Here is a 25893-nt window from a genome sequence, read left to right as displayed (position 1 = left end):
TCGCTCTTGCTCAGGCTGGTCTCGAACTCCTGACCTGGAGCGATCCACCCGCCTCGGCCTCCCAGAGTGCTAGGATTACAGGCATGAGCCACTGCGCCCGGCCAACAGTCTGTGCTTTTCTATGTTTGGCTTTTTTAGTTTGCCATAATGTCTGTGAGATTCAACCATGTTGTTGCATGTCTCCATAATATGTTATTTTTTAAAATTTCTGAGTAGTATTCCACTGTATAAATATTAATATAACACAATTGATCTATCTATTCTACATTTGGGTTGTCTCCAGTTTGGGGCTATTATGAATAAAGCTACAGTGAACATTCTCATGTACATCCTTTGATGAATATACGCACTAATTTCTCTTGAATATATAGCAGGTGTGGAATTGCTGGCTTATAGGGGAGACATACATTTAGCTTTACTGCTGAATAGTTTGCCAAAGTGGTTAAACAGTTGAACCAATTTACAAGCCCTCCAGCAATGTATCTTGTTTTGTTTCTCCACAAGCACACCAATACTTACTTGGTACTGTTAGATTTTTTTAATGTTAATAATTCTAGTGAGTATATAGTGGTATCTCACCAAGGTTTTACCATCCATTTCCCAGATGAATATATTAAACATCTTTTCATATGCTCATTGGCCATTTTGATATCCTCTTTGGTGAAGTATCTATTAAAATCTTTTGATCATTTTTTAAATTTGTTTTTTCTTATTGATTTGTTCTTATATATTCTGAATACAAGCCCTTTGTCAGAATATATTATTGCAAAAATCTTCTTCCAGTTTGTGGTTTGCCTTTTCCCTGTCTTAATCATGTGTTTTTATACAGAGGAGTTCTTAATTTTAATGAAATTCAGTTTGTTGGTATTTTTAAGGTTAGTACTTTTTGTGTGCTACTTAAGGACTCTGCCTACCCCAATGCCTACTCGCCATGTTTTCTGCTAGGAATTTTATTGTTTTACCTTTTACATTCAAGTTATAATCCATTTAGAATTAATTTTTGTATATGGAAGAAAGTAAGGGTCAAGACTCAGTTGTCCCTCGGATGTATAAGCAATTGCTCTAGAAGCCCCAATTTTTAACCTTACATCGGCTGCTAGGTAACAGGAGTACATCTTCCAAGAACAGAGCGTTCACGTACTCACCAGTCTCAATAGTCTGCTTCCCTCCTGAGAGGACGCCCAGAGGGAGTGTACCTGTAGGCGTCAGGCCCTTGAGAGTCAGCACACTCTCACTCTCTTCCCTGCAAAGGAAGATCAAAGCCCTGGGTTAATGCCAGGGAGCCCACCATTCAGCACTTCAAAGATACCTGAAGCAAGTTAAGAAAAAAACATAGAGGTAGAGGACAGGTTCTCTTACCTCTGAACCCTTCCCTGACTCAAAGAAAGGGAAGTTTTTGGTAAATATTCCAACTTTAAAAAATCAGCTGGTTCTTATTTTTCAATGAGAGGCACTTAGCCAGGCACTGTTCTGATGTTTCCCATATATTATCCCGTTCAATCCATTTAGCAACCCTGTGAGGTAGGTCCTATTATTATTTCTATTTCATAGGCAAGGAAACTAAGGCACAGAGATGAAACTCAAGATCCCACAGCCAAGAAGAGCCAGCATGTGAGCACGGGAAATCTGGCTGGAAAGTCCACACGAAACCACCACATTCACTGTATCAAAGCTAGCACCAAATGAATGTTTGCCGGAACATTTTTAGTCACTTTAACATGTAGGTTTGATACAATCTGCACTGAACCTGAAGCCTTGCAGTTCCAATAACAAATTCCAATTCTAAAAAAAAATGTTCTCAAATCAACTCATAATTTACTCTCAAAATGCCTTTAACCCATACTATAGTGACAGACATCCTTACCGAAGAATTGAAAAGACCCGTGCCATCTTCCCAATGGCTCTGATCTTATTCTTGATGACCTCCTTGCGAACTGTAGTGCCTCCTTAGAGATACAAACAATAGGTGAGTTAAAGGAATGTCTTGGCAGGTTGCTTTTAAAAAATGCAGGATGAAGTGTCTTTCTTATTTAAGTTACAGAAACTATTGTTTTAAAAATAAGAAATCAAGGCCTAAGTTTGTTTAAACAAACAAAAATCTCAGGAAGTTGTAATGACCAAGAGAAAAAATAACCCAGAAGACAAAAAGATGAAGTAAAAACTTGGAGGTGCCACAAACAAGGCAGACTGAGAGGATCTATGGGAGGTGGGAACTTATTTGTGGTTCTGAAATGTAGAACACAGTGAAGAATGAAACACACACACATAAACAAACCTCACAAAGACAGTTGCTACAGCAAAGGTCTCTTTTGAGAATGCTGTGGGCCACCTTAGGATGCAGGGTTTGGCCTGCCAAATGGCAAGTGAGCATTCCAGCAGTTGTCTTCTGCATATAAACATGTCCAGCTAGTTCTCCCGAACTTAGTGAGGGCTGCTTTCATTCCATAATCATCACTTACTCACACTGGTGAGTTATTTCCTCACAATACTATTGACAACTGTTGCAGTATCTTAAAAAGCAACATCAAAAAAGTTAACCCAAGACTTTATGGCTTTTTCTCATTTAAGATTTGGAAAATAGCCCACACAGGAGAAGCCAAGGTCCAGGCATGCGTCAGGTGGCTGCATTCAAAAGTCAAAAAAAAAGAAACATGGGCTCTCCTTCCTCACCTCCAGCTCTCAGTATCCTGCCGGATCATGCAGCAGGTCCAGAGAAAACATACAGATTGAAACTAAAAGGGAGGATGGAGAGCCAGCGCGAAATTATTCTATCCATTAAAGATGTCTAAACAATAGGTAGTGGTGGGACAGACAGTGAGTATTAAGCTCTAAGTACATTTTCGTTGGATACCTTTCTGATAGCTTGAAATGTAGTGATCTTCAGGGAGAAGAGACACCAAGAAACAAGGAGATGAAGATAGAAATATGAGAAGAGAAATTTAAGTTTACATGGAAGAGAGAAAAAAAATCAAAGTGAAATGCAATGAGAGAAGCAGGCTATTATTTTTATCAGCTCAAAAGAGATACCCTTGGTAACATGCTAGGACATCATATTACAGATTTCTTCTGTCAGTGTTTTCTTCCATTTCTTAAAAGTTTACATTTTACATTAATTGACATCTATTTTTAGCCAACATTTTCTACCCTAACAGATCATGAAAATAACATTAGACAAAGACATCATTTGTGGAACAACAAATGATGCTGAAAACAAGGAACAAGAACAAAGAACAGAACAAAAAGTTAATAAATCCCTTAATAAGAACATTATGTTTTTTGTTTAATGGATTCAATATCTTCTCATCTTTCAGGGGATATTATAGTTCTTCCTTTTTAAAGTTTTCTTTGTTTTTTTTTGAGGCAGGGTCTCGCTTTGCTGCCCAGGCTAGAGTGAGTGCCGTGGCGTCAGCCTAGCTCACAGCAACCTCAAACTCCTGGGCTTCAGCGATCCTCCTGCCTCAGCCTCCCGGGTAGCTAGGACTACAGGCATGTGCCACCATGCCTGGCTAATTTTTTCTATATATATTTTAGTTGGCCAGATAATTTCTTTCTAATTTTTTAGTAGAGACGGGGGTCTCGCTCTTGCTCAAGCTGGTCTTGAACTCCTGACCTCGAGCGATCCACCCGCCTCGGCCTCCCAGAGTGCTAGGATTACAGGCATGAGGCGCCACGCCCGGCCCTTTTTAAAGTTTTGAATGTTCTTCAGAATATCAAGTTCATTCAAGTTGCCTTTTGCTGTTTTTGTTGTGATGTCTTAAAGGCTTTCCTTAGGTGTCTGATATTCCTTGGTGTCTGCTCATGATTAAGAGTAAGGGACTAAAAAGCTTTCAGGAGTTGGTGGGTAGAGATTGCTGACATGTGCTTTACACTGAGTGACCAGGGTGGGCCTTTGTCAGAGAACTGAGTGTGCATATGGTCATTTAATTCACCTGCTTTTGGCAAGGTACTGATGCCCTCAATTGTATTTCCAGTCAGAAATCCTTTGGTTTACACTTTTTAGTAATTAGTCTCTAGAATTGGAGAGGAGACAGTTGCCCAGTGGAAACTAGGACTTTAACTGCCTTTCAAACAGCTTTCGCCCAGTCTACTTATGTTAGCTCACTGCCCCCCACAACTCCCCCCTCCCACAGTTCTTTTTTTTTTTTTTTTTTTGAGACAGAGTCTGGCTCTGTTGCCCGGGCTAGAGTGAGTGCCGTGGCATCAGCCTAGCTCACAGCAACCTCAAACTCCTGGGCTTAAGCGATCCTACTGCCTCAGCCTCCCGGGTAGCTGGACTACAGGCATGTGCCACCATGCCCGGCTAATTTTTTCTGTATATATTTTAGTTGGCCAGATAATTTCTTTCTATTTTTAGTAGAGACGGGGTCTCGCTCTTGCTCAGGCTGGTCTCGAACTCCTGAGCTCAAACGATCCGCCCGCCTCGGCCTCCCAGAGTGCTAGGATTACAGGCGTGAGCCACGGCGCCCGGCCTCCCACAGTTCTAAATCCAGCAATTGGTGCTGCCAATTCCTTTGCTTTTTGAGGATTCTGTGCTGGATCTCGGCATTCCCTACTGCTAAGCAGGGCTTGAGCTTTCCTTGAATCAGTTAAGTCAATGACACTAATGCATTTGTTTTCCAGTTTCCAAAAATTCCTACAAAAATTCCTCCATTTTTGTAGGTGTATAATTTTTTTTAACCTTTTTTATTGTGAAGTATAATAAACATATGGAAAAGTACACAAAACTGATACATAACTCAATGATTTGCTAAACAGCAAATGCCCACATAACCACCACTCAAGTCAATAAGCAGAATGTTGCCAGGACCCCAGAAGCTCCCCTTAGGCCTCTCCTAATACTTGTAGTCTCTCTCCTCCTGAAACAGAATCATTCTCTTGATCTTCATTCAAATTATTTGCTTGCTGTTCTTTATAGTTCTACCATGTAAAGCACACATCCATAAGCACTAGTTTTCATTGTTTTTGAATTTTATGTAATTAATTGGGGCAATCATGTACATACTTTTTTGGTCTGGCTTCTTTTGCTGAACATCATGTTTTTAAGATTTATCCATGTTTTCCCTGTTGCTGTAGTTCTCTTTCACTCCACTATTTATCCTTTTTACTATCAATGGTCATTTGGGCTGATTCTAATTTTGGGGAATTAAGAATTAGGCTGCTATAAATATTCTTGTATATTTCTCTTTGATACATGTATGCATATATTTCTGTTGCGCACATTACTAGCATTAGAATGCTTAGTCATAGGATACGTATATGTTCAACTTTGGATAACAGTTTGGCATTATCTACTGAAGTGAATGTACCAATGTATACTTCTATGTAAAAGCATTCCTATTGCTACACATGCTTGCCAACATCTGGTATTATTCATCTCTAATTTTAGCCAATATAGTAGGTGTGTAGTATCATCCCATTATGGTTTTAATTTCCATTTTCCTGATTACTAATGTAAGTTGTGTATCTTTCCATATTTTTTACTGGCCATTTGGATATCATCTTTTGTGAAGTGATTGTTCAAATCTCACTTTATTAATCTGTGGGGTTTAAAAAAATATTTTTTTTTGGAGACAGGGTCATACTCTGTCCCCAAGGCTGGACTGCAATGGCATGATCACAGCTCAGTGCAGCCTCAAACTCCTGGGCTCAAGTGATCCTCCCCTGTTAGCCTCCTGAGTAGCTGGAGTCCCATGCACACCACCACGCTTGGCTAATTGTTTTTAAAAAAATTTTGTACAGATGAAGTCTTGCCATGTTGCCCAGGCTGGTCTAGAACTCTTGGTCTCAAGAAATCCTCCTGCCTTGGCCTTCCAAAATGCTGGGATTAAAGGTGTGAGCCACCATGTCTGGCCTTAATCTGTAGTTTCTGTATCTTCAGCAAATGGCCTTTTCTTGGTTGTGTTGCAAATATTCCTTTCCCACTCTGTAGCCTCTTTTTCACGTGCTTAAAAGAGTTTTTTGATGAACACAACTTCTTACCTTTTTTTTTTTTTTTTAAAGAGACATGATCTTGCTCTGTTTCCCAGGCTACAGTGCGGTGGTGCATTATAGCTCACTGCAACCTCAAACTCCTAGGCCCAAGTCATTGTTATTTTATTTTTCAGTCCTATCTCAATGTGGTCTTTTATGTTTTTGAACATAGTAAGCACAGCTATATTTTGTTTTTTAGCATAGTTATTTTAAAGTTTCATGTGATAAAGCCAATGCCTCAAGAACCCGAGGGTCTGTTTGTATTTTTGCTATTTCTCATTCATATTGTTACATCCCTTTACATTCCTGGTTATTTTTTGTTGTGAACCATATATTCTATTTGAAAGACCATTTGTAGAAATCATTTATGGTTCTACATGATGTTCTCTTAGCCCAGAGAGGTTTGCTTTCCTCAGGTGTCTGGGACCACCTTATTTAAATTTCAGGGACTGAAATAATTTGAAGGTAGGTTATATTCCCTGCCAGGGCTGTCCTACTTCCAGCTCACTCTTACTCTTAAATAGATGTAATTTTTGGGGGTGCCATACAAAAGCACTCACATCACACTTGGCAAGTCTGAACCCCAAATTTTTTTAGCTTAGTTACAAAAGGCTATCAAGAGGGCTGCTCAATCTCTTAGCCTCCTCTTTTGAAATCCATGAATATCCTTAAATGAGAAATGATCCCAAATGTTGGTCTCACCTCTCTGGATTTCTGCCTTTTTCCAGGTCTCAACCTAGTAATTCTTTATTTTTTTCTTTTTTTTTGAGACAGAGTCTCACTCTGTTGCCTGGGTGAGTACCATGGCATCAGCCTAGCTCACAGCAACCTCAAAATCCTGGGCTTAAGCGATCCTCCAGCCTCAGCCTCCCGAGTAGCAGGGACTATAGGCGCACACAACCATGCCTGGATAATTTTTTTTATTTTTAGTAGAGACGGGGTCTCACTCTTGCTCAGGCTGGATTCCCAACTGCTGACCTCAAGCAATCCTCCCGCCTCAGCCTCCCAGAGTGCCAGGATTACAGGTGTGAGCCATCACGCCTAGCCACAACCTGGTAATTCTTTACTACTTTATTCACTTTCTGATGCTTTCAAAACAAACTCAAAAAATATTTTGTCTAGCTTTTCTAGTTGACTTCATACAGTTGACCTAGTCAGTCTGCTTTTGATGAAGTGGAAATCCTTAGTTTACATGACTTTAAAAAATTCCAAAGTTTTATTATGGTTTTAATGTGGTTTGAGAAGGGAATGGAATTACAAGTGTGTTCAATTTACCATCTTTACCTAAAAGGTGTTTTTTCATTTCCTTTCAGGAAAAATAATACATATATCAGCTTATATCCATACACTTTGGGAAAAAGTGGGAATGAGAAGATTCTATCCATTTACTTTTGCACTTAACAGGATATCTAATACATTTTCTATGTCAGCTCCTGTAGCCCTACTTAATTCATATTTTTAAAAAATAGATGCACTTCATATAATTCAATTCACTCTATCTCAACAAATATTTACCTGTTGTGCTCAATGCACTATGTCTGTTTAGGGGGCTATAATGGTGAACGAAACCCAATTTTGCCCTAGGACTCAGGGAGTTTATAGTTGGCGGGGGTGTGTGTGTGTGTGTGAAACATATTAATCATGTACTGATATAAATAAATGTAAAACTGAGACTCTGTCAAATGCGAAGGAGAGGTACATAGCGATATGAGAGCATAACAGGAGTACTGGCTCTAGTTAGGGGTGTCAGAAATGTCTCCCATGAGGAAGTAACAATAAGTTGAACAAGAGCTAACTAGAAGAGAAGAGAAGGAAGGAAGCTTGACTAAGGGAAATAATATTCCAGGTAGAGAATCTAGCATATGGATATACCATAATTTATTTACCCACCTCTCCATGAGGGATATTTAGATTGGTTTGAACCTTTTTGCTATTAGACACAATACTTCAATAAACATTCTCATATATCATGTTTGGCATACTTTTATAAGCATACCCTTATGGTGATGAAGAATCCTGTCTTAACACATAGAGTTCATAATAATTTCCATTTCCACTTATATTTGAATATAAATTTTATTACATCTCTTTCTTCCATATTTCATCTTCCCCTAACTTAAATTCTTTATTATTTGTTTTTAAAAATTTTTCACTTGGCTGCACTATTCCTTAAGAACTAGTTCCTTATAGTGATCTCCTACCCTATAAAGGTACTTAAAATCTATGTTCCATCTGCTCTTGACCTTCAATATGGAAGCTGAAGCATAGGCACATGTGGGAATTTCTTTTAGATTCCCAAAGTGAGCTAGGCTTTCTCTACTACGGAGGTGGTTTATCTTAACAGTTAAGTGAATCACCTCAGCACAGAGCCCGGAAAGAATGAGACAGTCAGAGGTTTGTGCTCAGGTGACCACCATCTCTCCAGAATATCCTGCATTCTGAGGTAGGTTAGGATCTACTTTTAAAATCAAACCTCCTATAAGACACTAGGAAAAAAATACTGGACTACAAATACAACAAAATGTTACCATACAAAGATCCCTCACATGTCAAAAAGGAAAGAAAAAACATGCACATAACTCATCAGAAAAATGTATAGAAGTTATGACTTGACAAGTCACAAAAGAGAAATAAACATGGCCAATATACACACACAAAAATACAAATTAAAAATTTAAAAACATCAGACTATAACAAGTATAATAAACAGTACTGGAGAGAGCACTGTGAACTATGCATCACACACAAGTGTAGACTGGTACGGCCTTTCTAGAGGATATCTGTATCAGATTTAAAATTTTAAGTACTAATTGACACAGATATTCAGTTTCTACAAAATTTTCCTAAGGAAATTATCAAGAAAATGTTACCCTTGACTTTCTAATATTGCTTTACTTTCTTTCATAGCATATATCACCATTTGACTCATATTTATTGCTTGTTTGTCTTCCCTACACTAGAATATAAGCTTATGGCAAGCAAGGACCTAAACAGGACTTGGAACACATCAAGCACGTAATAAATACTAGTTGTTAACAGAATGTGCAAAGATTTATCTATATAAATTTTCAAAACTGTAGGAATTTTAAAAGCAACAAGTTGGGAAGAAAATCCAATATCTAATAGTATGGGATTGGTTAAAACAAAGAATGATCAACTTGGAGGACTATATATCCATTAGAAACTAGTCTACAAAAGAAAACAAAAACAGTAAATATACACGATACCATTACATGACCTTATTCTTATTAAAAAGAAAAAAGGAGAGGAAAAGTATATGCAAAGATAAAAGACAGCTAATACAGTATATATCAAGATGTTTACAGTGAATATCTACGAGATGGTAGGTTTATGGGTGACTTTTTTTCTTATTTATGATTTGCTATATTTTTCAAATTTTATTTTCTACAATGTATATAATTATCTTTTAATAAGACAAAAGAAAATTATTCAAAATAAACTAAAACAACTAAAATACAAACTTCTCCTTAGATTCTAGTTCAAAAGAGGAAGTTTACCTTCTTCATCATCATCAATCAGTTCATCATCAGAGCATATGTTGAGAATGTTAACCAGCATCTCTGTGACTATACGATAAGACAAAATAATCCAAAATTTATACAATTAATAAGGTACCTTCTCTAAAATAATGTGGATATCTAAACAAACATACATGGTAAATAAGCATAAACAAAAATATTTATTATTATGTTAGTAAGAATGGCTATAAAGAGTAGCAATAAACACAGACCTTCAGGTTTAAAAAGAATTTGGGTAGATTACTTGCTCTAGTAAAGGTCTGGAGTCTTTGAAGACTCCATTGCATAATTACTTGATTTTTTTTTTAACCAAGATTATTTTCTTTCTTTCCTTCCCTCTTTCCTTTCCTTCTTTCCCTCCCCTCCCTCCTCTCTTTCTTTCTTTTTCTTTTTTGAGATGGGGTCTCACTATGTTGCCCAGGCTGGTCTCAAACTCCTGGCCTCAAGTGATCCTCCCACCTCTGCCTCCCAAAGTGCTGAGATTATAGGCATGAGCCACCACACTTGGCCAATTACTTGATTTTATTAGATCAATGTTCAGAACTTTTTCCTCACTGATATGCACATGAGAACATTTCTTCTCATTTTACGAAGAAGTTAAGCCAACAGGCCTATGTTCAACAGGCTTATTTTATATTTGCATAGCTTATCTGTACATAAAATTCTAAGGACAATAAATCCTATCTAAATCTCTTTAGCACTAAAGAAATCACCGAAGGAATGGTAAGTAACTATGTTATTTCAACATGTTGATAATAGTAAGTCAGCTACTTCAAATTGATGTCTAGAATAAGAAAACCATAATAGACTAGAACTAAAATTTAAGAAGCAATTAAGGACCACTTAAAACTCTTTGTAGAGAACAAACAAAATTAGAAAACATGTCTGAACCATCAGGGGGCTCAAGCAAATACAAAGGTGTGCTCAGTCACTGGCTAAAACAAGCCATGGTCCAGATGCTTTAGCTCTCTTACCTTTTTCCCCAACGAAAGGTAAAGACCATGTGAAAACATCCATAAAGTTTGGAAGCCAGTAGGGGTGTGGAGAACAGTTAAACTGCCTGATGTTCATGACATTGTTTTCATATTTCAACACAGCAGCTAAAAAGGAAAAAAGCAAGAAAATCTGCCACAGGACCATGACAGGCAACTGGTAGGTTTTGTACAGTTGTGTACCTACTACACAGAATTCAGGAACTTATTTTCCACTTATAAACTCAGTACTACATGAAAGGCAGATGAAAAAATTTAAAGCATTTTATATAGTTCATTCCTTTTTTTTGTTTGTTTGTTTTTTTCTGAGGCAGGGTCTCACTCTGTTGTCCAGGCAGCTAGGGTGCAGTGGCGCCATCATAGCTCACTGCAGCCTTGAATTTCTGGGCTCAAGTGATCCTCCTGTGTATCCCCGACTATTACACCTGGCTATTTTATAATTTTTTGTAGAGACAGGGTCTCACTATGTTGCCGAGGTTGGTCTCGAACTCCTGGCCTCAAGCAATCCTCCCACCATCTTAGCCTCCCAAAATACTGGGATTATAGGCATGAGCCACCATGCCCAGCTAGTTCATTCTTTTAAGAATTATTCCAAGGAACAAAGTTACCTGAAGTGCTCATATAATAAAAGTACAAAAGAAACTGAAACTTCAAAGGGTCACTGCACAGTAACTATAGAAACCTCAGGATATACATGAGAAAAATTTCCCCATAATTTCTTTTCATAGGCTAAATAATTACAATCAGAACTCTCTTTTGAGGGCAAATACCATTCATTAAACAGACATAGCCTATTTTGCTATTTTGCTAGTCATTAGCCAGAGCCAAAGATTTTATAAATCCTCTGAGAGTTTATAAATAGCAGTTATCAATTCAAAATGGAGGATACAAATGGCAAACTTGGAGCAATTTACACTTAATGTCCAAAAGTAGATTAAATCATCTCTGCATACAATATAGTGGATTTTAAAACTGCCTCTTTCTCCAATACACAGTCAATATATTGCCAGCACACTATAAATGTCTAATATTAACCAGTTTGTATAACTGCACATATACTTTGATGCCAACTGATTTTCTTTATATTTTAAAAGTCTTAAAATTCAATTCCTTAGTCTTCACCACCATCAATATTTACACTGTTCTCTAATTATTCTTAATGTGTTCATAAAATATAATAGGGTTTAACAGTTCTCTAGATATAACAGACATAGGTCATCTCTTGGTTCTTGCTTCTTTGTTATAAGATAACCTAGCGTTCATATTCAGCAACTTCCTCAATCTACACAGGAAAAGGAAGGGGAGGTATCTTTCAATAGTAAATGATTAGAAATAACAGCTTGAAATAACTGCTTTTGTTTGTTTGTTTATTTTTTTGAGACAGAGTCTCACTCTGTCACCCGAGCTAGAGTGCCATGGCGTCAGCCTAGCTCACAGCAACCTCAAATTCCTGGGCTCAAGTGATCCTCCTGCCTCAGCCTCCGGAGTAGCTGGGATTACAGACATGCGCCACTATGCATGGCTAATTTTTTCTATATATTTTTAGTTGTCTAGATAATTTCTTTCTATTTTTAGTAGAGACGGGGATCTCATCTCGCTCTTGCTCAGGCTGGTCTCGAACTCCTGACCTCGAGCGATCCTCCCGCCTCAGCCTCCCAGAGTGCTAGGATTACAGGCATGAGCCACCGCGCCCGGCCAAAAAACTGCTTTTTGTTCCCAGTGGACAGAAAAAAATAGGAATAAGAATCTTTTAAAATCATGACTTAAGGGTGTTTCACGTAAACACCCTTTCAGTGGAACTAAGAAATACCTATAGGTACCAATAGGTCTAAAGGATATGAAAGACAGAAAAGCAACACTATAAAGAGAAGAAAAAGGGTGACAGAGTTGCCTTTTTCAAGAAAAGAGGTACTTGTATGGAAAGTAATTCAGCACCACCAGGGATTGTTTCGGATGCCACATTTTCTGCCTTTTTCTTAAAAAAAAAAAAAAAAAGCTTAAGAAAATAAGATCATTTGGAAGTAAAGTCTCCAATTATATCAAAGCTGACAAAAAACTCAGAATGGACTGTGAATTTAAAAGTTCACTAAAGGAATAAGCAAGAACAAAACCAGATTAGAAGGGACACAGAATGAGCTGGCAGTTAGCAACCTGTACAGTGGGTGCTGATTTAGGTGGCATGTTTCAGCTCAGCACACTGATAAATCCATTGGGCAATCAATAGATACTCTTAATAATAAAGTTTAAAAAGGGAGTGAGAAGGGAAAGTCTTCATTACAAATATGAGGTCTAGGGCCACTAAGTGTCCTTAAAGATGTTTAACAACACAAGCAATGTATCCCATTGATAAAGGAGGAAACGAATAAAACTAGGTTGCTAATATATTGGAAATATTAGGAAAAAGGAAATAATGAATGAACTTGGGGAGCAGCAGAGCATTGCAGTACAGCTAAGGCTCAGAAAAGAATGGTAAGAAGTAAAAAGAAAACCACATAATCCTAGGAGAGAAAATATGTCAGAGAAATGTTTTTAAAAAATAGATACATCACTGAAAGACACACTGAAATGACTGACCCAAATCAGAGTTAAATGAGACAGATATGCCATTCCATAGTTTACTTTTAAATAGAGTAAATATTAAGCACATTTTGGCCCTCTTTGAAACCTGTCTCCCCAACTGCATATACAAGCTATGACTATAAAGTAATGAGACTTAAGAAACCATTGACTACAAACACACCAGACCTTTATATCAGATGAGTGTGGTCCTTTGATGTTATCACATCAGGCACAGTAACAGTAAAATGTTATAGTATTATAGCAGTTTATACTTTTAACAATGCTTTAATATTCATTTTCACTATTCTAACATCTTCAACAATATATCAGGTATTTTAAAGATAAACTGAGGCTCAAAAAAGTTAAATACCTTTTAAAATGTGATACCCTTTTAAAAGTGAAGCGAGACTAGACTAGGAACTCTGACTCCTTGCTTGGCATTCTTTTCAACACAACTTGCTGCCTTACCATGCAATTAATCCAGAGATACTGCCATTACTCAAAACATTTTTGGAACTCCTCTTTTGGAAGTGCCTCCAGAGCCATTATATCAGCAACACGAGAAAAAAGTCTCATTACCTTACAATCATACCTTGTTTCTGACCCCAAATGGTATCATCTAGCTTGATCACTCACCTTATCAGTCTTGACTCCGAATGACTTTTGGCTGTCCAAAAATCAAATCCACCCTCAAAGGACGAAGATTTCCCATCATTGAGGATAATCAAAAGAATGTGTCGCAGACTCTGAAGGCAGTGCCAAAAGAGGAGTTCCAAAAATGTTCTTGAACAAGGACAGCATTGTTGGAATACGTGTATAACCTCCCAAAGTAACTACTTTGAAGGGACAATACTCATTTGGATATATTTGTTCTGGCATGTTTGTTTTAAAAGTCCTATTATTTTACAGTCATACTTTATAAAACAACAAAATAATTACACAGACATGAAGTTTTTAGTAGGATCATTACCTTGACAGAAAACTTATGAATTATGAATCATAGAAGTTTTAAATTTAAAAAAAGACTTTAACAGGATAAAGTCTTAGAAGAATTTCTGGAACAAAAGGCATGTGCATACCCAGTCCTCTTTTTTCACGTGGGAAACTGAGGTTTAGAAATATTATGTGACTTACCCAAAGTCACACTGTTAGTTTCTGGCAGGGCTTAGACAAAAATGAAGTTTTTTTCCTGACTTTTTGTACACTATTCACTCTACCTACACTATATTTCAAGAAGAACAAAAATAGCTCAATAATTGACAAACATTAAAATACCAATGGTCACATTTTTTCAGGTACTGTTATAAACAAATTAAATTCACCAAAATGAATAGTTTATGCTAACTATTCTAACATGAACCCGAAGCAATTTATTCCTCTTATACTTTTATTCAGAAGTACAAACCTGACCTATTATGATCATTATTTATACTCACAAAGAGCCCAATAATCCTTAGGAGATGAAGACCAAGCAGCAGCATAAATTCTAAATGTCTTGGCCTTTGTTTCCATGAAGACCTCTTTTTCCTTACTTAAAATTTATATTTAAAAATAATACACACACATACATATAATTAAACTGGAGCTCACATTTACTCACAAACTCAAACTCAAGTATGGCTGGACTCCATTACCTTTATTGTTATAGACATCTAGGTAATTGGGGGCAGAGAAAATTGTAATAAGTGATGGAAAGCCTGTTGTTTGGCTCTTCCTGTACATTCGATACCTGGAAGAGAGATGACAGCTCGTCTGTCTTCATATTAAAGGTAAATACTCTGCAGTGATATTCAGTACAGTTATTTTTTTTTTTTTTTTTTTTTTTTGAGACAGAGTCTCACTTTGTTGCCCGGGCTAGAGTGAGTGCCGTGGCATCAGCCTAGCTCACAGCAACCTCAGACTCCTGGGCTTAAGCAATCCTACTGCCTCAGCCTCCCGAGTAGCTGGGACTACAGGCATGAGCCACCATGCCCGGCTAATTTTTTTGTATATATATTTTTAGTTGGCCAGATAATTTCTTTCTATTTTTAGTAGAGACGGGGTCTCACTCTTGCTCAGGCTGGTCTCGAACTCCTGACCTCGAGCGATCCACCCGCCTCGGCCTCCCAGAGCTAGGATTACATTCAGTACAGTTTTAATATAACTTACCCAGCATCTTGGGCTTCATGGGCTCTGATAATTGATAATAAATTATTGTTCTGCAAAAATTCACAAACTGCAGGGTAACTGAAAAAAAATTAGAATAAATTCAGAATTAAAATAATTATTTTTAATAGGAAGAAGGGGTAAAGTCAAGATGATATGAGTTGATTTTGTTTCAAGATTATAATTATTATACACCACTAGAATTTTATTAATCTTAGTAATCATCATTCTGTTTTTCCATTTCACTAATATACCTCATTACAGACCAAACATGAAGATAACAGATAATCCGAAAATAGAAAGTGCTCCCCCATTTAAAACTTTTCTTGTCTTAACTCAAAACAATACAACACCAAAACTTTTCTTAGTATCATGACATAAAAAAGTATGATAGTAATGTGCGTGTGTGTGTGTGTGTGTGTGTGCAGAGCAGGTGCTAAAAACTGAACACAATTTTCTTCAACCATCAAACTATCAAATAATTAGAAAAGTAAAAGAATCTACTTACAGCTTCACAGGTAAACGATTAGAATTAATAAACACACAAATTCAGTAAAGTTACAGGATACAAAATCAACATATGAAAATCAGTATATCTTATAACTTTGACTCAAACAGTATAAAAGCAATTTATGTAACCAAAACATTTGTACCCCACAATATTCTGAAATAAAAAAATAAATTAAAAAAGGAAATTAAGAAAATAATCCCATTTGTAATAGCAACAAAAAGAATAAAATACATACAAATTAAACTTAACCAAAGAGGTAAAAGACTTACACATTGAAAATTATAAAGCCTTGATGGAGGAAAAGAAGACACAAATAAATAGAAAGACATCCCAGTTGATGGATTAGAAGAATACTGTAAAAACGTTCATACTATCCAATGTGATCTACAGATTCAATTCAATCCCTATCAAAATCCCAATGTCATTCTTTACAGAAATAGAAGAAAAAAAAAATCCTAAAATTCATGTGGAACTTCAGCAGGAAGAACAAAGCTGGAGGCATCACACTTCCTGATTTTAAAATATATTACAAAGCAACAATAACCAAAACAGTACAATTCTGGGAAAAAAAAAAACCCAGATACATAGCCAATGGAACACAATAGAGGGCCCACAACTAAATCCACATATTTACAGTTAACTGATCTTCAACAAGGGTGTCAAGAACACACAATGAAGAAAGGACATTCTCTTCAATGAATGCTACTGAGAAAACTGGATACCCACATGCACAAGAATGAAATTGGACCATTTTTACACCATATACAAAAATCAACTCAAATGGATTGAAGACTTAAATGTAAGACCTAAAACAGTAAAATAACTAGAAGAAAATGTAGGGAAAAGCTTCTTTCTTTCTTTCTTTTTCTTTTTTTTTTTTGAGACAGGGTCTCTCTCTGTTGCCCAGACTAGAGTGCAATGACACATCACAGCTCACTGCAACCTCAAACTCCTGGGCCCAAGCGATCCTCCTGTTTCAGCCTCCTGAGCAGCTGGGACTACCATGACCAGATAATTTTTAAATTTTTTGTAGAGAAAGCTATGTTGTTCAGGCTGGTCTCAAACTCCTGGCCTCAACTATCCTCCCGCCTTGTTTCAGAGGCGTTTCTGTGTAAAGATACTTTATTTAATATATACTGTTGATTCATTAACAATGAACTCCTGGCCAACAACACCATAACTCATGCCTGAACCGAGCTTATACCAAACACTCTCATATTTTCTCTGTAAGGTATGCCTTCTTGGGCTTAAGAATCCTAGACAGCATCTCAGTACTACGCTTCGGAGCCATTTTAAACAGTGAGATCACTAACAAAAAGCACAAAACCATGAAAAATGTTGCACTAAATAGACCACAAAAAGAATACCTATTTATATTATAATATGAGAGCTGAAAGAAGGCAGAGCATCACTTTGTTCAACCTCAGCTGGGAACATGTGTGTGGCAAAACTCAAATTTTTTGTCAACTATGCATAATGCGTGTCCAAGAATGACTGTGGAAGCTCTCTAAGTACTGATGTGGGAGTTACAAAGAGGTCTTAGTAAGCAGGGGAACTCACAAATACAAAATCTGCTAATAATAAGGATCAACTGCATAGCCACAGGATTAAGTTTTAGAAGGAGAATTTCTGGATCAAAGGCCATGTGTGTTTATAATTGAGAGATATTGCCAAGTTGGTATCCACAGAAATTGCACCAACTTACATTCTGCCAACAATAAATAAGTATTATGCTCTTTATTTTAAGCACTGTAAAAAGAAATAAAAGTTAAATGATTCCATCATATTAGTCACTGGAAAAGCTGGCATGGAGAAATGAAAAAAAGCTTAGAAGAGTGCTAAAACTAATGGCAAAATTGGTGCTTCTTTTGTGTGTGTGCATTTTTATTTAATGAATGCATTATCTTAGTCAATTAACAGAGATTTGGGGGGACTAAATATATGTATTTTTGTCACAATAAAATATTGGGATTAAAAAAAATTTAGATTTGAAACTTCCCTGTATCTTCCTATTTTTGACTATCAAATCACAATGAAAGCTCACATGTGAGATTTCAAACAACAGCCAACTTCCAGGAAATGTACTCGGCTTAGTTCACAATGTCCTGTTCTTTTTATATCTTTGTCTACACCAGCATTTCCAAAAGTTGGAGAGCTTTTTAAAACATAACAGGATTCCCCTGCCTCAGACCTACTGAACCAGAATCTCTGGGGAAAGAGCTAAGAAATCTTTATTTTTAAAAAGTGTATAGATGATGTTTAGGAACAAATAGTCTAGACCACGTAGGGTCAGACAACAATATCAAAGGATTGCCAGGTGTCCAATCATGTTTGGTGTGTTATACTTCTTAGGGCATAATACCTAAGAAAATAAACAAACAAGAGTTTTCTGCCTTCTATTAATCAAAAAATTAAACAAAAGTGCCTATACTATACTTGTTTGAGATATAAGATACTTAAAAATAATCTGATGAAATGTATTACAGTTTCCTTTTGTAATTTCTATTTCAAGGATTAGCTTACCTGTAAAAGTAAGAGCACCCTCGGACAGTGTTGTGGGTGTAGTGCTCCAAGGTCTTTTCATTGCCATAATCCTCTGAGGGATCAGACCAAAGCAGGTCACACACTGGCCCGAAGGCAGGAGGTTCAACAAACCTGTCTAACTAGAAGATATACAAAAGCCAACAGAAAAAAAATCAGGAAAGTAAAAGGGCTCTTGGAAAGTAGTATGTGTCAAAAAAAAAAAAAATCACTTTGTATCCACAAGAATCTATTAAGAGAGAAGGCAGTAAATTCCTAAAGGATTTTCCTATAAGAAAAGGAATATTTAAGAAATTTTGATACACAATTTTTATTATTTTTCTGTAATAAATTTTTATAAATATTCTTTTCATCTAGCTATACTGTAGAAAAGGACCCATTTACATCCTAATCTTAAAGGAGTACTCATTTAATTTGAATGTGAAATCAACCACTATAGAGATATACTATTTCAGAAAGATTATGCAAAGTTAATTTCAATTGTGTAGATGAGTCAATGTTACCATGAGAACAGGAAGGGTTTATAATGGTTTTGTTCCTTGTTTACCTCATTCCAGTGGAGATTTCTTCATTTTAAAGAATGCTAATTTTATTTTGTAAGGACATTTATCCTTTCCATTCTATGCAGCCGAGGCATTTCAATACAAGTTATTAACTTAAGCCTTTAGTCACTGCTGCTTTAGTTAAAAGCAAGAAAACCAAAAGAAAACTTTAAGTAGCTAGAACAGCTCAGTGCCAAGAACAGAGGTTCTACTGAGTGAAAGAGGAGTTTTTTATTAATACAATTGATTCAGAATAATAAAATTTAAAATTTACTATGTAAAAGAGAAATCCTGGTTATTTTCAAGACAATAAATGCAGGAGAAAAGTCAGTGCATGTAGGTACACCTCACCCTGAGGAGACTGACTTTAATTCAGAGAGAACAGTTTTATGAATAGGAAAATCTGAGAATACAAAGGTAGAGAAGAAAAGACGGTCATGTAGAATAACAAGTGAAAAAAGACTAACAAGTGAAAAAAGACTAGTCATCTTTTTTCAATAATGAAGACACAGAATCTTGGGAATTATAATCACCATGTAAGGCAAGCAATTAAACTATATCATCTAAAATATTAAAGTCAATACATTTCGGAGCTGGCAGAGTCCTCAGATCATCCACTCCAACTTTCTCATTTCATAGAGAAGAAGATGTAGTTAAGTGATTTGGTCAAAGTCACACAATTAATGGCAGGACTGGGACTAGAACCCCAGTTTCTTTCCTTTCACACTGTGACACAATTTAAAGTTTCAGGGCTATACTCTAAGAATGTTATGTTTCTAGTTGGTAAAAGCACAGACGTCATAAAAAATTATGGAAAATTTCTGGGTAGGTATATATCAAAATGTTAATAGTAGTTATCTTGCAATGATGAAATCACAGGTAATTTTCTTTCTTTCTTTTTTTTTTTTTGAGACAAAGTCTCGCTTTGTTGCCCTGGCTAGAGTGTAGTGGCATCATCATAGCTCACTGCAACCTCAAACTCCTGGGTTCAAGCAATCCTCCTGCCTCAGCTTCCTGAGTAGTTGGGATTACAGGCCTATACCACCATGCCTGGCTGATTTTTTTCTATTTTTAGTAGAGACAGGGTCTTACTCTTACTCAGGCTGGTCTCCAACTCCTGAATTCAGTCAAGCAAGCCTCCCGCCTCAGCCCCCCAAAATGCTAGAATTACAGGCATGAACCACCATGCCCAGTCTCATTTCCATTTTCTTACATTTTTTTTTATTAAAAAAATTTTTTTTAGAGACAGGGTCTCACTCTATTGACCAGGCTGGAATGTGGTGGCCCATCATAGCTCACTGCAACCTCAAATTCCTGGGCTCAAGCAATCCTCCTGCCTCAGCCTCCTGAATAGCTGGGACTACAGGTGCGCAACACCACATGTGGCTAATTTTAAAATTTTTCTTAGAGACGGGGTCTCACTAAATTGTCCAGGCTGGTCTCGAACTCCTGGCCTCAAGCAATCCTCCCACCTCCACCTCCCAAAGTGCTAGGATTACAGGCTTGAACCACTGTGCCTGGCCTGTTTTCTTACTTTTGATTATCTGTATTTTAAAAATTTCGGCTAAAGATATATTGGTTGGCAGCAATAAAAAACAAATTTTAAAAATAAATCCTATGAAAATAAAAAAAAGTTACTTACTCTCCTAATGTCATCTAAACAAGTAATTTCAGGTGACATTCCTCCATGTACACAGAGAAACTGCTGGTTTAAGAGGGCAGCAAGAGGAAGACAGTCAAATGTATCCATACACGCATCATACACCTGTTCAGAATATTTTATTCGACCTACCAAAAAAGAAAAAACAGTCAAAGGAAGAAAAGCTAAAATGTTATCACATGACACTATTTCAAAGCCATTTCTTTCACGCAAATTTGAAAACAATCATCTTTATAAAGATATTTTGGAAAAGCTGTGGATAAAGGGTTAACAAATCTCTTTCCTTCTCTTTAAAGACAAGTATGGCCTTGGATTTTCTAGCCCTGTTGCCCTGGAAACCTGATAAGGTGACTGACTGTCAGCTGTGTGATTAGGCAAAATTATCCAATTACCTGGTAGGAAGCTATAGCTTTGGGCTCCTCTGAGGGCAATGACTCATAACTGGTTATGTCCCTTGTGGGACTCTGGAAGCTATGCCAATAAAGCTTTTACAAGACATATTGACACTTGTGATGCATAATGCTTCTAAGCCAGGGTGGCTCCCTAATCTGTACAACACGGATATATATTGTTTCCTTGCACCTGAGCTGTGACCTGGACATGGAGACAGACAGCCTCTGGACTGCTGTATGCGCTTCTGTGAGGATTACTCCACTGACTAGGAATGCCTGCTGTTGCCCTTCCTGACCTGTGTCCTTCTAATAAGTAGACAGATGCCAAGTATGGTCCACGGTAGTCTTCTGAGTCTGAATATTTTATTGAGTCTTAAAAGATGCCCTGAGATCTTATATATCTTGAAGATATGTAAGTACAAACTGGAGTTTTAAGAGATATCAATAAAATGTCAACATTATCTTTTTTGCTCATGATTTTTAGGTATGTATGCAAATTATGCTTACATATGCTAACTTTAGGGTAACTAAAGGGTAACTAAAAAGGTTCTAGAGAAGTGATTATACTTACATTCTTGTTTGAAGGTGAAATAGTCTGTAAGATGCCTGCATTCATGATTTCCTCGAAGCAGAAACAATGTTTTGGGATGATTAATCTTTAAACTCCATAAATACAGCACGCACTACAAGACAAATTCAAGGATAAAATTTTCTTGGTGAGCATGATAATGCATAAAGACAATTTATATACATTCAAATGACTTGCTGTAATGGCATATCTCCCTGCTTATTGCCAAATTGAAAAATGAAACCTTCCAGCTTTTGAATGTGATGTGCTTATTGCCCCAGGATTTGACCAAGTATACAGAGTAGCCTCCACAGAAATCTCTCCTCTATTTCTGTTCCCATGTTCTATGTAAATATCTAAAACTCTCTGACAAGCCACCTACACACACACACACACACACACACACACACACACACACATATATCTCAGTTTTAAAACCTGTATTTTATTTAATGGAGAAACACAAGAGGCATTTCCACTAAGATCAGGAACAAGGCAAGAATACTCACTATCTCGGCTACTATTCCACATTGGAATAGAGGAAGTTTGAGGCTGCAGTGAGTTATGACGATGTCACTACACTCCAGCCTGGACAACAGATCAAGTCCTTATCCACCCCCCAAAAAGTGCAAACATGTTTGTATATGTTTAATTTATCTCTGAAAGGTCTTGTAAGAAACTCCTCTAATAGTGATTGTAAAAATTTAATGGCTAACATATGAGATGCTCAATTTCATTAGTAATTAGAGAAATATTAATTAAAACAACATTACGATACTACTTTATACCCACTATATTGGTAAGTATTAGAAAATGAGATAAAATTAAAGTCTGGAAGGACAGATATGAGGAAATATGAACACGTCTGTGCTGCTGGTAGGAATATAGACTGGTACAGCCATTCTGAAGAGTCATCAGGCAATCAATACTCAGTTCAAGTATGAATGCTTATACCCTTTGTCCTAGCAATACCATTCTTGTTCATAAACCACAGAGAAACTAAAACATTGGTCCATAATTGGATTTACATGAAGTGTTCATCATAGCAATGTTCCTTTTAAACAGAAATTAGAGGCAACCCAGGTGTCTACCAATGGGAATGGAGAACTAAAATGTCATAGATATATACTATAAAATACCATACAGTAGGCAGAAAGCAATGAACTAGCAGCACATGTAGTAACACAGTGATAAGTGGGAAAAAAGTCAACAGAAATAGAGCTGCACCACTGGCTCTCAAAGTGTAATCACATTCATCTCAAAATGTGGTATACCAGCATCACCTGGGAACTTGGTAGAATACAGATCGTCAGGCTCTAGCCCAAATCTAATTAATCAGAAACGGGTGGGTCCCAGCAACCTGTCTGCACAAACCTTCCAGGTAATTATGATGTATGCTAAAATTTAAGGACCACTAAACAACACATCATTTACGTAAAATTAAAGTACTTTATCCACAAAAACCCTGTATATTAAAAAATTAATATGATGTATTACACATATTCTGAGGCATATATCAAATACAATAGAAACGTGTATACTGGGGAGAGGAAGTAAGGAAGACAGATGTCACAGATAAGAAAAAAGAAGAATAAAACAAAAAAAGAGGGACTTTGCAAAGATAAATGTGCCATGACCTGAGAAGCTTGATCAATTCAACTGAGATTTTCCCACCTCCCCAAGGAGGAAAGACTTTTAAATCCTGAATCCAAATGTTTCTCAATATGCACAATCTAATCACTAACATCTGTGTATTTTATTGGATTAAGTTCCTAATTGGACTCCCTGCACTGACTTCTGGGCTCTAACAGTCAATTCACCACATGGCAGCTAGAGTCACTGTTTTAAAACATAAATGCGAAAATACCATGCCCCTGCTCAAAAATAAATAAATAAATAATCCCCCAATGACTTCCTATCACATCAAGAATAAAACCCAAACTCATGACTATGGTCTGCAGGGGCTAACATAGTCTATCTGCCTCTCACTGCTACATCTCCTACATTTCCCACTTACTCGTGATTCTGTTTGGCCACGCTGGCCTTGTCACTATGCGTGGACTGCTGACGCTTGTTCCTGCCTCTGAGCCCTTACACTGGTTGTGCTCTCTGCCTGGAAGGTGTTTTCCCAATCTATACATCACTTGTTCCAGCAGGTCATTCTGTTCAAATGTTACCTCCTCAAAAAGGCCTGTCCTGGTAACTCCATCTAAGTTAGTTGCTTCTGTCCCCTTTAGCCCTTTACTCTAATTTGATTTTCATAGATGGTAAATAAATACATGATGCTGCCCTTCTCACTAGAAAGTATAGTAAAGGACTTCGCTTGTTCATCTCCATATCCACATGATCTAACCATGTTTTTCAACACAGATATTATCGACAATTTGAAAATCGTAATTCTTTGTTGTTTGGGAGTCTCCAGCATATTGCATGATATTTTGTATCCTTGGAACCTGCTTATTAAATGCCGACAGGACCTTTCAGTCATTGTGACAAACTATTTATCTATCATTATACTTAGGTTATGTATAAATTCTCAAAAATGGGACTGCTACATCAAAGTATATATACATTTTGTAAAAGACATTGCAAAATAACCAAAAAACTTAAATATATAGGCACATACAAATAAATATACTTACAAGGCTTTTTTCTTTTGGGGGCTGAATTTCATTATCAGGATATAAATTTTCACAAAACATTCCAAGGAAAATTACATTAAATCCATATATAAATTTAGACTGTGCTTTCTCTTTTCTATACACATACCTTTCCCAACCAAGAACACAATATATCTTTTGATTTATTTGGGTCTTTATTTCTGCCTTCTGGACAGATCAACTCACGTTTTTGAAGTAATGAGATATATAAAAGCACAATCTATATCCATAGTACAATGTAATTTGGTTGATATACCTCCTGGCCTCTAATTTCAAGTTTCATTTCCTTATCTTACATATCAAGATGCAACTGTATAATTGTCTTGTATAATTCAATTGCAAGGTCATGATTTTCAGGAGATAAGTTCAGATATTCAATTACTTCCATATGAACAGAATTTTTACTCTACCTCAAGAATCATTTCTGTGTGTCAACAGCTGTTCATCAGTTGGTCATCTTATAACATTTTCTCCTTGGTGGTTCCTGTGCATTTAGTGTAACATATCTTGTGCTGAACATGTCCTCTTTAATGTTTTCTTTTCTCAAAAAACCAACTAAAGAAAACTCAAATTTAGCTTCCCCTACCACAAAAAAGCACTTTATAATATGTACAGATGAAGGAAGAACATAAAAAGGCTCAAAGAAAAGTGAAACTTTACTATTTGACATTTAGATCAGTGTCTGGTGTACTAATCAAAGCCCACATTACTTCAGAAAAGACCAATGTTTGCTCTGGGCATGAAAAAAAAATTCATTATGCCTGGATTCTCTTAGATAGGCTCAAGGTAAGAAAATTAAGTATATAATGAAAAAATAAGGTGAAATAAGATTCTGTGAAAACAATTCGGCAATATGTATCAAAAGTCTTAAAAATGTTCTACGTTTTGATCCAATTACTTCACATATGAGAATCTCATCTAAGGAAATATCAGAAATGCCATCAAAGGTGTAGTTGAGAAGACATTAACTTCAGCAATATATGGAACAAAAATAATTGCAAAACAACCTTGTACCACTTACAGTACAAGTGATACAAAACCCAATTCACTGTTGCATAATGAAGACATTTAAATATCCCACAAAAGAAGAAGTCTGGAGATAAGATGTCCAGGTTTGACGTACTAGCTCAATAACATCACAAAGAAACCAAGCCCTCTCTACATCTTTGATCTGTGATTCATTCACAGCAGGTCTACTTTTCATCCTTAGTCACGTCACCTCCTCATAGTCACAAAATAGCTGCTACAGGCCATATATCCACATTTGAAGTGACATGGTACCATGGGGGTCCAAAAGCTTTCACCTTGCAAGAGTTGTTTCATCTAGAATGTTTCCAAAAACAACAAACAAAAACACCCAGCAGAGTTCCCCTTATATATTACTGGGCAGAAGAAGATCCCGCGTTTACCCCTAGACCAAATCGCTGGTGACAGGAAATGGATTGTCTTGACTAGTTCAGACCAACCAGAATTCACTCCCTGGAGCTGGGATAAGAGCCTTTCTTCCCTGAGAGCAAAGGTTCTCCCTGCAACCCCAATCCCATTTATCTGAATAAAATAGAAATTTTGTTATTAAGGAAGAGTAGGGGAAAGGTAGGCAATAAGCACAACCTGCTACAAACCGATTTATCCAACAACAGTAGAGGAATGGTGTAATAAATCATTGTATTTGTACCATTAACTACTGTGAAAGTTGGTCATGCAAACTGGGTCATTCTTGTCATACCCAACTACAAGAGTCAAGAGATGGAGGGCTTGGGGGGGTGAGAAGCATTCAAGGCACTAACATTGTTCCCAAAATGTAATCCTCTGCA

At 36.8% G+C, this 25893-nt stretch overlaps 1 protein-coding gene across 6 annotated transcripts in view; it reads right to left on the bottom strand.

Annotated features, from left to right (window-relative positions):
• The window catches only part of PPP3CC (protein phosphatase 3 catalytic subunit gamma), a 58073-nt gene that overhangs the window by 12205 nt on the left and 19975 nt on the right, over window positions 1–25893 (bottom strand). For 4 of the 6 annotated variants that reach the window (XR_006730888.1, XR_006730887.1, XM_045535529.1 and 1 more), the window contains exons 4-13: window positions 21423–21534; window positions 20442–20587; window positions 18240–18379; window positions 15209–15286; window positions 14695–14789; window positions 10484–10609; window positions 9489–9557; window positions 2852–2878; window positions 1865–1946; window positions 1146–1243 (exon numbers count right to left, since the gene is read on the bottom strand). Coding sequence is in view for 4 of the 6 variants with exons in the window: in XM_045535529.1 (XP_045391485.1) it covers window positions 1146–1243; window positions 1865–1946; window positions 2852–2878; window positions 9489–9557; window positions 10484–10609; window positions 14695–14789; window positions 15209–15286; window positions 18240–18379; window positions 20442–20587; window positions 21423–21534 (973 nt within the window). In the remaining 2 variants the exon portion in view is untranslated. The remainder of the gene's footprint in view (window positions 1–1145; window positions 1244–1864; window positions 1947–2851; window positions 2879–9488; window positions 9558–10483; window positions 10610–14694; window positions 14790–15208; window positions 15287–18239; window positions 18380–20441; window positions 20588–21422; window positions 21535–25893) is intronic. The other 2 variants (XM_045535530.1, XM_045535532.1) reach the window with 1 other exon arrangement.

The sequence above is a fragment of the Lemur catta genome, chromosome 22 (assembly GCF_020740605.2).
Source record: "Lemur catta isolate mLemCat1 chromosome 22, mLemCat1.pri, whole genome shotgun sequence".
Classification (NCBI taxonomy): domain Eukaryota; kingdom Metazoa; phylum Chordata; class Mammalia; order Primates; family Lemuridae; genus Lemur; species Lemur catta.
The sequence above is the reverse complement of the archived record's forward strand: the minus strand, read 5'-3'. Positions and strand labels throughout refer to the sequence as shown.